Raw genomic sequence first — 15,776 nt, 5'->3', positions numbered from 1 at the left:
GTGCGTCTTATAGAGCGAAAAATATGGTAAGTCTTGACATATATGTACCTTAAGCCAAGTATGTAATCTAAAAATCAGAACTTTATTCGAACTATGTTTAATATTCTCTTTGCAACTCAGTAATTCCTCCATATCTGCCACGCTGAAACAGGACTTCTTTATGATATGTGTAGTAAGCAAGAGCATGATTTGCATTGAAGTTTTTCACATCTTGAGTCTGTAGAATCTGAATCTCCCAATCTTCAACCTGTTTTTGAGCTTGAGGATCTAAAAAGCAGTGCTCGAGTTTCAGAAGACACCAAAAAAGAAATGTTGGATCAGATGCTCTGATCATTTTGGCTCATCTATCCAATCAAACACTAAGAAATTATGCTACACTCATGCAAGGGATTGCTAAGTGCAACACTAGTAGCATTAGCTTGTTAGGTTTTCCAGGGAATCCTGTAGCACCACCTGATACTTTTGGCACTGTACTAGAGGTCCTTTCTGCTAGCTCAGTGTAATTTACATTGTCCAAGTTACTGCCCAATGTACATATACTAGCTAGCATATCTCTTTTGTGTAGATACTTGAAGTACATATTGGACTACTGCTGAAAAGATTTCACTCAAGTAAGATAATCTGCAACCCTAATTGTTGTTATGAACATTGGGCTAGATAGGACAAGCAAAAAAGGAATTAATAAATTGAGTGCTGCCTCTAATCAATCTGCTACATTAGCACCATGATCCAAGCCCTGGTCACTCTGCAAATGGAATAGACAACACCAAATCTCCAATTTCCTGTTTGGACAGCAAGCTATGCAATAGACTTTGATAGTACCACAAAATTTGGACATTTATGTTAAGGACCCTCATTGATTGTAATAAACATATTCCATAGCCACCTAAAGGAGTAAGGGGAAGAATGGCTTTTCACAAAGTCTTGCATTCAGTCATAGGATGTATGGTACACAGAACTGCTGTAGGTTAACAAGTATCATAAGGGTCAAGTGCTTTGTAGGTAGAAAGCCATAAGCTCAATCTGTTGCTCAAAAAAGATCAGGTAAATGACAAGAACTGCCTTTGTGAAAGATCATGCAAAACTGCTGCCACCCAAATGACTCTCCACGTTTCAGACTAACTCTTAAGATTCCTTATCATGGACATCATCTGGAGTACCATTTCATGGACAAATAAAATTCACATGATCACTGCAACCCATTGAGCTTATTTAAGCCACAGTGAGTTGCAGTCTGTGCTGTGGGCCATTTTGAATATCCAGCCCCAGCAGGGCTTATTATGGTTTGCCCTGCCATCCAAACCTGCCTGGTGGGGATTTGTACAGGGGAAAACCGCCATCAAATAACTCATGGTTTGCTGCAGTTAGCTGAGAGTTGCAAGCAATTCCAGTGACCCCGCTTCAGACCACAAGCCATGGCAACTCCCTCCCAAAAGTTGATGGCTACCTGCATGTGGAGCAAACCACTGAGACAATCATGTCAACCAATCCTATAGTGCAATGTGGTGCAAGACAGCTTCCCAAGTTGCTATTCTTGGACTGCCAGAATAAGCCACCTGCCAATCTCCCCCATTTCACATGAGAAGGACTATTTGAACCAGCAGGGTATCTTCCGGCCTCAAAGGAAACAACTTTAGGAACCAAGGGGTTAAAGTTTACACCATCCACCTCCCTCCACTGCCCTCTGTGCTGCCCAAAAGTCTGTTCTTGAGGCTTTTCCAGCCCCACAGAGCAGATTTTGAGGGTGAATGGGCAGGAGGGGAGAGGCAGGAAATCACTACCCTCCTAGCTCTTCTGATAGAAGCACTTTTATTAGCAGAATTGTATCACTGGATCAACCCAAAATGTGTCTCTCAAAACTAGGTGATTTTGACACTGGACCTCCAAGCAAGAGTCATTATAAACTGGCTTTGAGAGAATGCAGTAAGTTCACTTTGTGGCAGAAGCCTGCCCTAGGGCAAGGTTCTTACAGTACTGTTTAATTTATAGAAATTGGATCTTAAATGCATATTACTGTTAGGTCTCTTAGGTATGATGATCTTAAATTTTGACATCAGGATAAAATGACTTTGAAACTATAGTTGCTCACAAAGAAGTTTAATTCATTTATTACCTGTGCACAAGAGAAATAACTACCAATAAAAACCCAAAAGATATACAGTATTTTTACATGGTGGTTAAAAGTAATTAGAATATCACATGACAGCGTCAGTGAAATTATGCGTCCAATTACAAATCATAATGCAAGTTAGAATCTCAAGGGGATAAAGCCAAAGAGCTTTAGGCAAAAGCAGTTTCAGAGCAAATGGCTGTGCTCCTTCAATCCACACAAAGATGAAGGTAATTTACAATCAATCCTTGTGAATATTGAGACAATGTTACAATACAGGTTTCTGTACAGTTGTCAAGATCAGATCAGCAATCCTAGTATTTCAAAAGAATTTGCCAAAGCACTTCTGCTAAGAGATGCTTGCTAAAGATGCTGTAAGATTCTACTTCACTGGAGGTGTCTTGCGTATTTCATTTATTCTGGCTTTGAGATGTTTTATACTACTGCAATGAGAAAGTTTTTTGAAAAAATGTTTCCATATGTATATACTTTGTAGAGATTAAAGAGCAATAATAGTAGCTAAATCAAGTGGTATAAATCTTACAGCATTTTGCTAGCAAGAGAGACATGCCAAGTCACAATAAGCAATATGTACCCACAAATCATAGCTTCAATTAGTTTCCTCTTTAATTTGTATTCTACATAAATTACTATCAAAGGCTAATGTTTAAGAAGCAACTAAATTGGACAGCTGAAGGTCAGATAAAAATCTGGTCACCCAACTGTGGGAGCAGATTTCCTCTTTAAAAAAAACACAATAAATGCAGAATGAAGAAGTGTTTGATGCATGCAACAACCAAGTGAAAAGCATTGATTCCCACTGTTCGAAGAAAACTACTGCACTCCACCTTAATGCATCAGACTGGGTTTAGTTAGAACAAGACAATTCCCAAGAGTCAGAATGAAATGAAGCTGGTATTTTAAAGATTTAAGAGCTGTTATCAAAAATAAATTACATTTTTCAAGTTTCAGAAATGTTGCTATGATGGTTGAGAGCCCAGTAGCCTTTCAATGGCCGCATTGATATCACCTCCTGTTGCTATTAGAGCTTGTAGGTTTGCTTCACGGTTCAAAAAGCCCATTGCGCTGAGCTGCTCAAGCTGTTGCTGAAATCTGATTTCTGGATTTTGTAATTGCTAAAAAGAAAAACCCATGATATTTTATTCTGCATACAGACAGACTCACATTAAAGTAAGCAAAACCTAGATTTGTTCTCGATCCTTTTGGCAAATAACATTTTGCACTATTTTTCAAAGCAGACTGTAATTAAAACCAAGAAACAGCCATGCTGGATCTGTGCAGAGTGTTGACACACTTGCTGGGAATCAAGCCTGCATGACCTCTGCCTAATTTGCATTCCTCTTCCGGGCATGTGATTTGCAGCCTTTGATTACACAACACATAGCATAGAAGAAGGTTGCCCATTGCACAGTTCGGGTTCTGCAAGTGTTCATGGGGCTCCTCTTGGCTTGCCTTTCTTAAGGCACGGCCAAGCATGAAAGAAGTACATGAACTGAAAAGGGACAGATTCCATGGAGCTCTGTCACAACACTACACATGAGTGCAATGGCACCCTCCTACCTCTATTCCCCAATACTAAATATATGGAGGCATATTACCTCTAATACCGGAGGCAGGATTATAGTCATCAGGACTAACAGTCTTTTTTGACAGTCTTTTTTTCTATGAATCTGTCCCTTCCCTTTTTAAAGCCATCCACATTGGTGGCTATCATTCTTGCGGTAGCAAATTCCACAGCTGAAGTGTGTGCTATGTGAAGTACTTCCTTTGATCTGCCCTGAATTTTTTACCAATCAGTTTCATGGGATGATGCCAGGTTCTAGTTTTATGAGGGAGAGGAAAATGTCTTCCTATTCACTTTCTCCATTCCATACATAGTCTACCACACCTGTAGGATAAATCCTTTCACTCATCTTTTCTATAAACTAAAGAGTCCCAGCAATTATTAACCTTTCCTCATACTGGAGTTTCCACAATCATTCTATTTGCTCTTTTCTGTACTATTTTCAATCCTACAGTATCTTTTTACTGGTGCAGTGACCAGAACTGTACACACTAGTCTGAGAGTGGCTGTACCACAGATTCATGTAAAGACAGTGTGACTAAGCAGTTTTATTTTCAGTGCCTTTCCTAATCATATAGAAACATAGAAACAGAGGGAGTCAGAAGGGGCCTCCTGGGCCATCTAATCTGACCCTTGGCTCCAGCTGGTTCTGCTCATAAAACTGCAGCCTCATGCTGAGCTGACATTGCACTGCCCACCGAACCTACGGATCTTTTTCTTGCTCAGTCACCACTAGCTCAAATCCCATCTGCTTCCATGCAAAGTCAGGATTTTTTGCCCTCACGTACATTATGTTATCTATTTACTATTCTGATGCCCATTCTCACCATTTGGAAAGATTCTTTCAAAGTCTTTGCAATCCTTTTGTTTTAACCACTCTAAATAATTTGCTACCTTCAGCAAACTGTACCACCTCACTCCTAATTCCAGTTTATTAACAAACAAACTGAAATGCATAAGCCCTAGTCCTTCTGGAACATTTGCTTGAAGGACAAACAAGTAAGTTTGATTGTAAAAAAATACCAAGATTTGGGTTTCTTCTGTTTCTGAAAACAGAAAATGTGATGCAATTACTGCTAAGGATTTCAGGGATTTGCACTGTTGCAATCACAGTAAATGGGTACCATCCTTTGGAAAGTATTCAAGGGTTCAGCATGCTTGCGAGCTTGCACTCACCTGTAAACTTAAGCAGCATTTTGAGCAAGGGGTGGTACTACAAAGCACAATGATTTGAAAATGAAGTTATCATTTCACCTTTCCAACTTAACAGCTTTAAAGCAGATTTGCAGATGAAGTATCGGACAGTTACAGTTTGTGGTATTTATTCAGGCTACTTACTTCCATGACACAATGCAAATACAACTGGGGAGAACAAGCAGAGTCATCCAGTATTTTACCTGAGCATTTGCTCCAGCAAGGGCCTGCAACATCTGTTGGACAAATTGCTGGTGCCCAGTTTCACCAGTTCCTGATGCTGGACTTGTACTTTCACTTGGGACAGAAGTGGGCACTGTTGTTCCAGTAGGAATGCCAGTACTTCCTAATCCAGAATTTCCTAATCCAGCTATACCAGCATTAAATCTGCAAGAGGAGAAACATTTAAGTCCTTTTCACCAGTTAAAACCAAGAATTATACCTCAATTTACCATGTGAAATTATAAGCTATTGTAACCCAGACCAAACAGAATGTGGCACAGAAAGCAATCAAAAACGCATTTCTTCCAGTACTACTATCTTAAAATACAGTTTATTTATTGCAGACATTTATATCATGTGCTATCGGCAAGTGCTCAGGATGGCTTACAAAATACAAAAGTAGAATATAAAATATAAAAATACAATATAAAACATCCATTGTTAAAACAATATAAAACACATCATATACTTATGAAAAAGGAGGCAAAAATAGAAAGTGCGACTGTGAGGGAAAAGCCTAAAACATCTAAAATCATTGGTAATTAAAATAATGGTCGAATAAAAAGGTCTTTACCTGGCGCTGGAAAGAGTATAATGTCGGCGCTAGGCAGACCTCTCTGGGGATTACTACATTACTATCACAATTACTACATTACTTGTAAATTTATATATACTTTTCATATATATCACCGGTTTCTGGAACTCATGCAAATAAAATAAAAGCAAAACATAAAACTGAGGAAACTGTATTAAAACAGCATTGCAACAATAAAACTACTACTCGTAAAGCCCAATTAAAGAGATGTGTCTAAACCCTGAAAAGCTGAACAAATGGGGAACAAGCTTAGCACTCAAGGGAGGGCATTCTGCAATTTGGGAGTGATGTGGGAAAAAGTCCTTTTGCATGTGCCCAACAAAAGGAAGTTGTCTTCAGAACCCCCTGCTGCAGTTCTTAGTAATTTGATGGGTTCACAATGAGACAGGAAGTCCCCCACATAGCCAGATCTGAAACCATAGAAAGTTTTAAAAGTTTCACCTAAACTCAGAAAATAAAATGGCAACCAGTGAAGAGCAAACACTTCAAACACAAAAAAGTTAATATGCTAATACAACCTTATAAATCAAATTACAACTCTAAAAATAAAAAGTATTGCCAGCCCTTACCCAGGTATAAGTCCTGGTGCTTCTGTTGCTAGAGTCTGCAAACCTTGCTGAATCTGTAACAAAGCCTGCATAGCTCTGGGGTTTGACATTGCAGATAATGTGTCTGGGTTTTGCATCTATTAAAAGAAACACGTATGTGAAATATGGGCAGACATGTTTAAAGAATCATTGTAGAACAACTTCTGACCTATTTCCTGTTATTTACCATTCAACCTTTCTTTTTTTTTTTTTTTTACAAGAAAAGAGAAGGAGCTTCTCCAATTCTACAACTATTGCAGCTCTCCTACCTCATCATCTTTCTAAACAGAAGCTACTTAGTTTTCGATGGCCAGAACAATCACATCTTGGCAAGCATCTGTAGTGTTCAAATCCACTGGGGTAAGGAGGGAACAAAAAGAGGCAGGTGATGTCTTGGCAGGCAGGTTTAATTTCACTGAAAAGTATAGATTTAAGGCAAGCTGTATGACTGCCGGAGAGAAGCTGTCATCCATGGACATAATAAGGAAAGTTTGGTTGTACAAATTATATATACCTCTACAGATCAGTGAAATGCTTTAGATAGCATTTCCTGGAACAGGAAAAATCAGAGACATGAATTAACTACTTTTCTTGAGTAAAGGGAAAGTTAAGTCTCCAGATGAGTGACCTATCTCAAGCGCTTTTAGCCAAACAGTAAACTGCTATGTTGAGTACTGGTTACATCTTCTGACTTACTTGTTGAAGAAATGTTGGAATTTGTTGTCTCATTTGTTCTTGAAGCTGAGGATTCCCAGCAAACAAAGGGTTATTCAACATCATCTGTAGGGAAAAGTGAACATTTTATCAGTGTAAAGCAGAAGAACAAAAGCTAAGGCTATACTTGCTTAGTATCCCTACTGATGCTTGATCTCTCTCCTAAAAAATGTACTGGAAGCTGTAGCATCACCATCTATTCGCTTATTTCCAGAATGCCAAGAGCCTGGTTGGAAACCTAAAACTAGCTATGATCAAGCCATAAATACAAGCAATGATATTCAGAGTCTTTTTGACTAACAGCTGGTATAGAAATTAAATGAGTAGACAGATAGGCTCAACACAGCATATTTTCATGGGAGGGGTGGGGCATGAGGTCAAAATGCAAGTGCAGCGTGAACGTGGCTATAGTTGCGATCAGAACTTCACACACTATTATTTTTAATAATGTGATTAGCAGGAACAGGTGCTTTATTCCAACTGGGGCCACAGAAGAAGAAAAGAATGAAAGCCCCCTTCCCTTCAACCACCACCCAAACACTTTTTCATACAAAGACAACTTTGTGGCCAAAAAAGATGTTAAAGACAGGGTGTAAATTTACATCCACTTGGAGCATGCAAAAATGGGCATGCTGACCCGGTCAGCCTTAGCCTACTGGTTTGCTACCACATTAGTCTTCATCGTATCTAAGCCAGGAGCAGCTTGTACAGGTGATCTCTTCATATGGGCACATGGGAAGGGAAGAAGGTGCAGTGTTTCTCCAGTTCTCTACTATCCCATTAAAGAACTGATTCTGTGAGTCATCCCTCTTCCGCATTCCAACCCAAGTAGTAGACATTCTGATTTTGCAAAAGGCACCAAAGAGGAAAAATCTGTGTTGCTGACAGAAGGGAAGAGGTACAAAAACATATGCAAAGTTCTCTATAAATGTCAGAACTTTGGCAGCCTAAAAGGTAGGACAGAAGCTCCTTCTTCTCATCTTTCCATCCAGCCCATTCCTCTAGATTTCAAAAGCCCTTTCTTACAACACATCAATCAGCCAATGTAAAAATTTCCTTTCCATCCATTAAATTGTCAGCAATCCCACTTCCCTCCCTTCTTGATTGTGCCTCACAGCCAATTAGCTAACTCTCTTTCCATCTCATCTGCTCCAGCTTTAGATTCTCTGTTGGTTCCTGGCAAAGCCAGCTCAAATCAAGGACTTCCTATATACTCTTTCAAGTACTGGGCTTCCGTTTACAAGCAGGCACTGCCTAAAGGAAGAAAGGAGGGGTGAAAGTGGAGAAGCAAAATTTTACCAACAAGATTTTCCCCCATCCTTGTCAAGCTGATACATAATAAATTTTGCTGGCTTCTCAGTTCTTTGTAAAGTACTGATGAAGAAACTGCAGAATTTACAAATACTAGAAACCATAATTAAGATTACTCTAAGCAACCAGAAGTATAATTCAGTCAACTAATTTATTTGTAAAAATTCTACAATTCAGCCTCAGAAAAATAACCTTTGAAATATTAAAGGTACATCCAGCCATAGGATGCTCTTAGAACAACACACATGCCCAGCAAGCATTGTAAAGTACAGGAGAAAGGGCCCCTATACTGTCCAAGTTGTGAGCAGACTTGTTAGGCTTTATCCTAAAAAGCAGGATATGAATTTTAAAAATCTTAAGCAATTATTTAGAACTAATGAAAAAGGCAACAAGTTGGAACAAGTGGAAGAACAGACAAACTAGGAGCAATGGAATAAAACCAGCTGGTCACAGGTCATATGGTCTGTGTAGAATTCAGGAGAGAGTACTAGAAATCTATGATAGCACTAGCGCTACAATGCAAAGCAGAAGGGACTGACCTGTGGGGTATGTGTGGATATTTACAAGGATAATTTCTGCAATCTGGAAAGTAACAGATCTATTAAGTGACTGTGCTTCTCTAAGTCTGGTCAAGCAGAGGACTCTCCTACTCATAAGGCCCATCACCACAGACACAGACTACAAAGAGCAAATGGTTTGGGGTCAGTTCCAGCTGCAACAGTCTAACAAGAATCATTCCTATCTAAAATGAGATTTAGTATAATAGTATAATGAGATTTAGTATGCCCTGACTAGGACGCCTTACCAGCTGTTAAGAGCAGTAGTATTACATTCCAATTCAGTATGTATTTTAGGACTTACCTGGGCTGCAAGGTCAGGGTTCTGACTCAATGACTGCATCATGCTTCTCATGTAGGGAGCAGACAGCATGTTCTGCATCAACTGCGGGTTTTCAGTTATCTGCTGCAACAAGCTCTGCATTCCAGGTGTGTTAAACATACCAGCTTTAAAGAGAAAGTACCAAGTTTAAGTGATTCAGCGATGCAGCACAATTGTTAACAACACTGTGTTATCAATTACCAAATATTCAATTCAACAGGGAAACGGAATGGCAGATGGACAAATGGATGAACAGATAGCAGTTAGCATGCTCATTTATAGTGGAGAGTGGCCATTACATTCTTTGAAAAGTTGCATTTATCTCACAGTCCAAATTAATAAATACACATTCAAACTGGTTTTTAAAGGGCTAACAAACACGAGCTTGGGACTATATTAAAAGAAGTCAATGGAAATGCTGCATATTAAACATACCTCCTAGGCCTGGTCCCAGATTTGGCATGGTTGAACTTGGCCCAGTGCTTCCAGTGCTGCTGCTTCCAACATTACTGCTTCCCCCACTGTCTCCACTGTTGCTGCCACTGCTGGGAGAGTTCTGTGTGCTGGACTGAGGAGCCCAAGGATTTGGTAAAGGGTCTCTGTTCTCTGTGCGAGATGGCTGGCTGTCACCACCTGATGATGAATTGCTTACTAACGAAGCAAATGGGTTGCCTCCAAACTAAGAGAGAAATTTTTTTTTTTCAATAAACTGAATTAAGCAACAACATCCATGTTCAAGAACAGAGGCTTTGAAGCAACCACGAACAACCATGCAGTTTGATGGCCATTACTTCACTGCTTCTGGTGAAGATCATGGCCTTCACCAACTTGTTCAAGACCACGGTACCGTATATGGCTGTGTCAATGGTCACGATTAGTATTCAAACTGTCACAAGCAACCAAGGAGGCTGAAAAATCATGCCTAAATGTTGCTGGGAAAGCGCCTTACCAAGTTTAACATGTTTTGTCCTTACAAAATAAAGGCATTAAACCCCAAGCAAGGACATATCCTGACTTACTCCTGGAATAAAGCAATCTCTCTCAGCTTACACATTTTTTCAGGACAGCTCAAACCAGTACTCACTTGCTCCTGTGCTGCATTGAGCATTGGCTCCTGTATATCTGTGTACATTCGCCGCAAAGCATTGTATCCACCAGGTATACTTTCAAGGTTGCTCAAGGCACGGTCCTGATTTCTCATCATTTCTTGCATCATTGCTGGGTTTCTAGCAAGTTCTAAAGTCTAAAAAATAACATAATTCAAGTTGGAACAAATCTTCTATAAATGTAAGACTAGGACTGAAAATGCTACTTTAGTTATTCTCAAAAGCTCGCAAATGTAGAATGGCTATTTTAATTTTGCACTTCTTGTTTTTAGTCACAAAGTCGTGTCCGACCCATCGCAACCCCATGGACAGTACCAAAAGGCAAAATTTTGCACTCTGGTTATATCAAATTGTTTTTGACTCTCTCCTTTTTTCATCATGTAGAGTGAAATAAAGTATTCAATAAAAATAAACTTGACTGTCTTTTTTTGAAGTAAGAGCAAGCTACAGCTATGGGTGGTATAGAAATGAAATAAATAATAATAGTAATAAGTGAAATCAAATGAATCAAATAACATTACCAAAGCATCCTTGAATGCATGAACTAGTTACAAAGTTCTGTGGATGTAGAGAGTAGTTAAACAGGAATGGCTACTTTTGCATGAAACAAAGGTAAAGTTCAGTTTGCTGACTGAAGAAAAAAATATGACACTTTATGGAGGCAATGCTTACTTTTTTCCTCTGTAGCAGGACTGTACAACCTACAGCCCCCTACAGTCTTAACACTACTGCTGACCACCCCATCCTCATCCAATTTTCCCACACTGGTTGTACAGCTCTGGTGCAGTGGCTACTACTGTTACTGCCACCACTGCTCACTAGCTCTCTACTCAATTCCCAGGTGATCCTCAGATCACTCTTTCCTATCTCTGTGCTTGCAAGCAACCCCTGACCCTGCATCACATGTGATCCTCAGGGCTGAAAGGGGTTGTGTATTCCCACCCTACAGCAATATTCACATATTTCCAAGGCTTCATAGAGGATGGTTTATCAAGCTGTGCACAAGCACCATAGCTGTGTACTCCTTCCATCACATGCTGGCTTTCTGTGTGAATAATCTCATCTGCATTACAGCAGAACCAGGGAACTCTGACTTAACACCAGTTGAATAAAACAGGAAAATAAGCCAGGACAGGATGAAGAGAGGATGAAGCATGTGACTGTGGCTTTACAAGGCAAAATTTTGGATGATCAACTAAATGTGGTCAACCTGAATTATGTTGGTCTTGAACATGTGTACAGGAGAACATAATTCAGCAGGAAAACTCATGTTTTGCTTTCATAAGATACCACGTTCAATCCACGGCACTTCCAATTAAAGCAGGGGTCCAAACATGCATGGTTCATGAGTTGGCCTCCATAAAACCCCAGCCGCCACCATCAAAATGCCAAAGTGACAGATAAACATCACTGCTTTGATGTTAACAGCACCAGTAAAGCAGTGATTGGGTATTGGGGGCTGGGGCAAAAAGCAGCTGGAGCCACCCCCAGCAACTCAGTGTACATGTATACAGATGACTGTACACACATACATGTGTGCACAATGTATGGTCCACAGTAGACACCCAAAGTGGCCCCTTGTGGCTGAAATTGTTGTGCACCCCTAAGTTAAAGGATCTAAAGTAGCAGGGATGACAAAGGCTTCTGTCTAATAATGTGGAGAGCTCTGACAGCCACCTGATGTCACTGGGTTCGATGGATTAAAGGTCTGACTTCATAAAGGCAGCTGCATGTATTCATATATGAGAGAGGCAATACCAAGATAATTTGGTCCAACTTGTTGAAATACCAAAAGAAACACATTCTGTTTAAATATTTGTAAGTTATATTGTGTTAAAAATATGCCCAGAAATGTGTTTATAATATGCTAAGTTGTACCTGTATTCATATCGCAAAAACTACGATCAAACACTTTACAGTCCAAATCATTACATACCTGTCTCATTATATCAGGATTATTAAGCATATGACTGATCTCTGGATTTCGCTGTATCAGCTGCTGCATCTGAGGATTGGCCATAATTAATTGTCTCATTAGGTCTGGATTTGAAAGCATACTTTGCACGAATGGATTCTCCATAATTTGAACCATCATTTCTGGATTGGACATAAGTTGTCGCTGCATTTGACTCTGTAATTCTGAGAAGTTTGAGGTATTCAAGCCTAGGCTACTCAGACTTGCAAGTCCTCCAAGACCACCTTCAGGAACAAACAGAACAAGATAAATAACTGTTGCTGGCAAGTTCCAAGATCATGTTCTATTTGGGCAAGTTTTCTAAATCAATATAATTTCTCCCAGGTACATTTAAGTCATGAAGCAGCTGGAACATTCAATTGTTATCTAATATGTTGTAATCCACTGCCAAACTGATACATGTGTTGAAAACAGACTATGTGACTGATAGCATTGTTATCACTCTAAGTATCTAGATATTTTAGCAATTCTTCCTCTGTGCATGCTACCTGACAGAATACGTGACCAGAACCAATTCAAAGGCTGGAATATGGAAAAGAGCTTTACATTATAGTTCTCATCTAGAAGAGAGAAGAAAGGCATCCTCATCTAAAGGCATATGAGGCTAAAATTTGCTTGATGCTGTTAATATACCATGGTTTGCTAGACCGCAAATAAGCACAATGCTTTCATATTTCTTTCCTTCTTGTGTTCTAATTCTTTACATATTTCTTAGCTTCCCATTACATCCAAACCAAGAAATGGTTGATTATTATCCATTTATACACCAGTATATGAAACCATATCACATCTGGATTTGAAAACAGAGAATAAGTAGCTTCCTGCTTCAGATGTAACAATATATTGAACTTTCATTTACAGAGCACACAAACACCATGGCTTATTAAACAAGGCTGTTATGACATGATTGGGCCTACAATACCATACGAAGCAAGATATGTAAGATTCTCCTACATTAATTGAGATGCCACTTTTGAATTTTTCCATGAAAGACTATGTACTCAGAACTGTTTGTAATTCCATGGGTGCACTGTACAATCAGGAACCTCCAGATGGGTTGCTGCTGTTTGGTTGATTGTTTTGTTTTGGTTGTTCTAGTTTACATTAAGAAAAAGTTACAGCTTACAATCAAGCTACCAATATAGAAATATATTAAAAGCTGTATGTTTTGTTAATTTTTAAAAGAGGTTTCCTTTACATGAGTGAATCTGTGTGGAGAGGAGAGCATGATCACAGTAGCAGGTCTCAAACTATGTGTGTTCAACTGAAATTCTGCACAGAGTCTATAGGTGTACAGCTTATGTAGCGGGCTCTTTGTTAAATCACAAATCCCAGGAAAGTAGGGCTCTGAGCAAGACCACACCTGCAAACATGTACAACACCATCTAACCAGCCTCCATGCAGATTCTCAACTGAATTAATGTAGGTTTGTACCACCAGGTGCATTCACTCACCCTCTATGTCAAAATAACAAAGTATCTAGTAATGGAGACAGTAAAATCATACCAAATTTATTCAATTAGGGTACACTCATCTCAACTTTCCTAGAACAGCAGTGATAAGCAGAATAGCACAGGCACATCTACAACTTATTATTGCTTGAGCAGAGATGAAGCAATAGGTTGTCTCCAATGGTGTTCCTTCTGCCAGCAGACCAACCCCTTCCTTCTGCAATTCCCCGTGCTTCCCCAAGTCTGTTCTGGAGGACCAGAGGACCCTATGAACTAAATCTAGATATGCTAATATATTAGTAGCTATAGAGGGAGAGGGAAAGGGAAATTCCTGTTACATGAGTGGCTATTTGCTCATGTAAAGTTGGCTATACCCCTGATTATATCACAAAAACACAATATCTAGCTATCCTGTCAAAAAAAAAAAAAAAAAACCCCTCAAATCTAGAAAGCAACAGATATGGTCCAAAAAGTTAATCATAAGATTCAAATATACAAAATAAATTTGAAAACAAACAAACAAAAGCTTTCCAAAATCAAGGACTCTTACCCAAACCAAAAGGGCTGGTGTTTGTTGTATTTGTAGAGGTAGTACTAGTAGATGCTGTTGTGGTAGCAGTACTCGCTGCAGTGTTTGTTTGCTGAGCTGAATTATCATGTGATCTAAAAAAATATTGCAGAATAACACTGTAACAAGTGAAGCAGTTTAGCACAGGGCTGAAGAACAAACAGATTATCCAAAGAACCAATTTCTAAATAACTAGCTTTTACATATCCAATCCTTCCATTTATTACTTCAATTGCAAGTGTTTTAATGATTCTATTTTCAAAACCAGAACTATAGCATTTATATTTTAATAGAAACTCTGGCTCCTCTGGGTCACCTTAACAGTATTTTTCATGCACATAAGGTCTTACTTTTGGTCTGAAACAATGGCAAATATCAATGGAATGTTAGAACTCTTGGATGTCTCTTGTAGATTCTTGTATGTCTACAAAAGTCATGCTGGGTCAGACCAAGATCCATCCAGTCCAGTATTCTGTTCACACAGGGGACAATCCACTGTTGACATGTTCCCACTAACAAAATATGAGGAAAACAGGACCCTCCCATTCATGTTCCTCAGCAACTGGTGCATGAAGGCATATTGCCTGATACCTGAGGCTACATATAGCCATCAAGACTACTAAATACAGTGGTACCTCATACTTTGAACTTAATTCATTTCAGGAGGCCACCTGAACTCTGAATCATTCAAACTCCAAATCAATTTTTCACATTAGAAATAATGGAAAATGATTTAATCTGTTCCCACACCCTAAACAATACCCATTTCAATAAACTTAAACAACAAATACCGCCTCCTGAAATGAATTAAGTTCAAAGTACAAGGCACCACTGTATTAGAATTTATGTTAGTAATGTTATATTAGTGCATTTACTGTAGATTAGTGAGAAGTGGTTATATAACCAAAGAATAAAGAAAAAAAGCACTGAAATGCATGAAAATGCATGTACTGAAAACGCACAAGAGTTATGCAAGAGATGTTTCACAGTGAGAGACGACTTGGGCACACAACAGATGATGTTTACACAGCAACCACATTTTTTCACTTTGCATGCAGTTCAAATGTAGAAGCATCATTTGAACTTTGAAACAATTTTATCTTGACTTTTTCAAACTCTGGATTGTTCAAAGTTATAGTAGTTTGAAGTATGAGGTACCACTGTATTGATATTCATCACTTCCACGAACTGTCCAATCCCCACTTAAAGGTTCCCCAAATTGCTGGTCATCACTGGAAGTGAATTTCATAGTTTAACTATGAGTTGTGTGAAATACTTTATTTTATCCACCCTGAATCTCCTACTAATCACCTTCATGGGATTGCCTTGGGTTCAAGTATTAGGAGAGAGAGAGAAAGAGAGAGAAAGAGAAATGTTTCCCTCTCCACCTTCTCCACTGCATGCATAGTTTCATATACCTCTATCATGCCTTCCCTTGTCTTTTTCATTAAGCCAAACAATCCCAGCAATTCTAATCTT

General features: G+C 39.1%; 1 protein-coding gene across 1 annotated transcript in view; it reads right to left on the bottom strand.

The window, feature by feature from the left end:
* Positions 1 to 2,081: 2,081 nt before the first annotated feature.
* UBQLN1 (ubiquilin 1) overlaps positions 2,082 to 15,776 on the bottom strand; it is a 29,498-nt gene continuing 15,803 nt past the window's right edge. The window contains exons 3-11 of the mRNA XM_044445728.1: positions 14,280 to 14,392; positions 12,240 to 12,502; positions 10,282 to 10,440; positions 9,633 to 9,876; positions 9,180 to 9,322; positions 6,990 to 7,073; positions 6,276 to 6,391; positions 5,093 to 5,276; positions 2,082 to 3,246 (exon numbers count right to left, since the gene is read on the bottom strand). Of these exons, the coding sequence (XP_044301663.1) occupies positions 3,091 to 3,246; positions 5,093 to 5,276; positions 6,276 to 6,391; positions 6,990 to 7,073; positions 9,180 to 9,322; positions 9,633 to 9,876; positions 10,282 to 10,440; positions 12,240 to 12,502; positions 14,280 to 14,392 (1,462 nt within the window). The 3' untranslated portion in view covers positions 2,082 to 3,090. The remainder of the gene's footprint in view (positions 3,247 to 5,092; positions 5,277 to 6,275; positions 6,392 to 6,989; positions 7,074 to 9,179; positions 9,323 to 9,632; positions 9,877 to 10,281; positions 10,441 to 12,239; positions 12,503 to 14,279; positions 14,393 to 15,776) is intronic.

This window comes from Varanus komodoensis, unplaced genomic scaffold (assembly GCF_004798865.1).
Source record: "Varanus komodoensis strain SLA01 unplaced genomic scaffold, ASM479886v1 scaffold5, whole genome shotgun sequence".
In the NCBI taxonomy this organism is placed as follows: Eukaryota; Metazoa; Chordata; class Lepidosauria; order Squamata; family Varanidae; genus Varanus; species Varanus komodoensis.
Note: the sequence above shows the minus strand (reverse complement) of the source record. Positions and strands in the feature narration are given on the sequence as shown.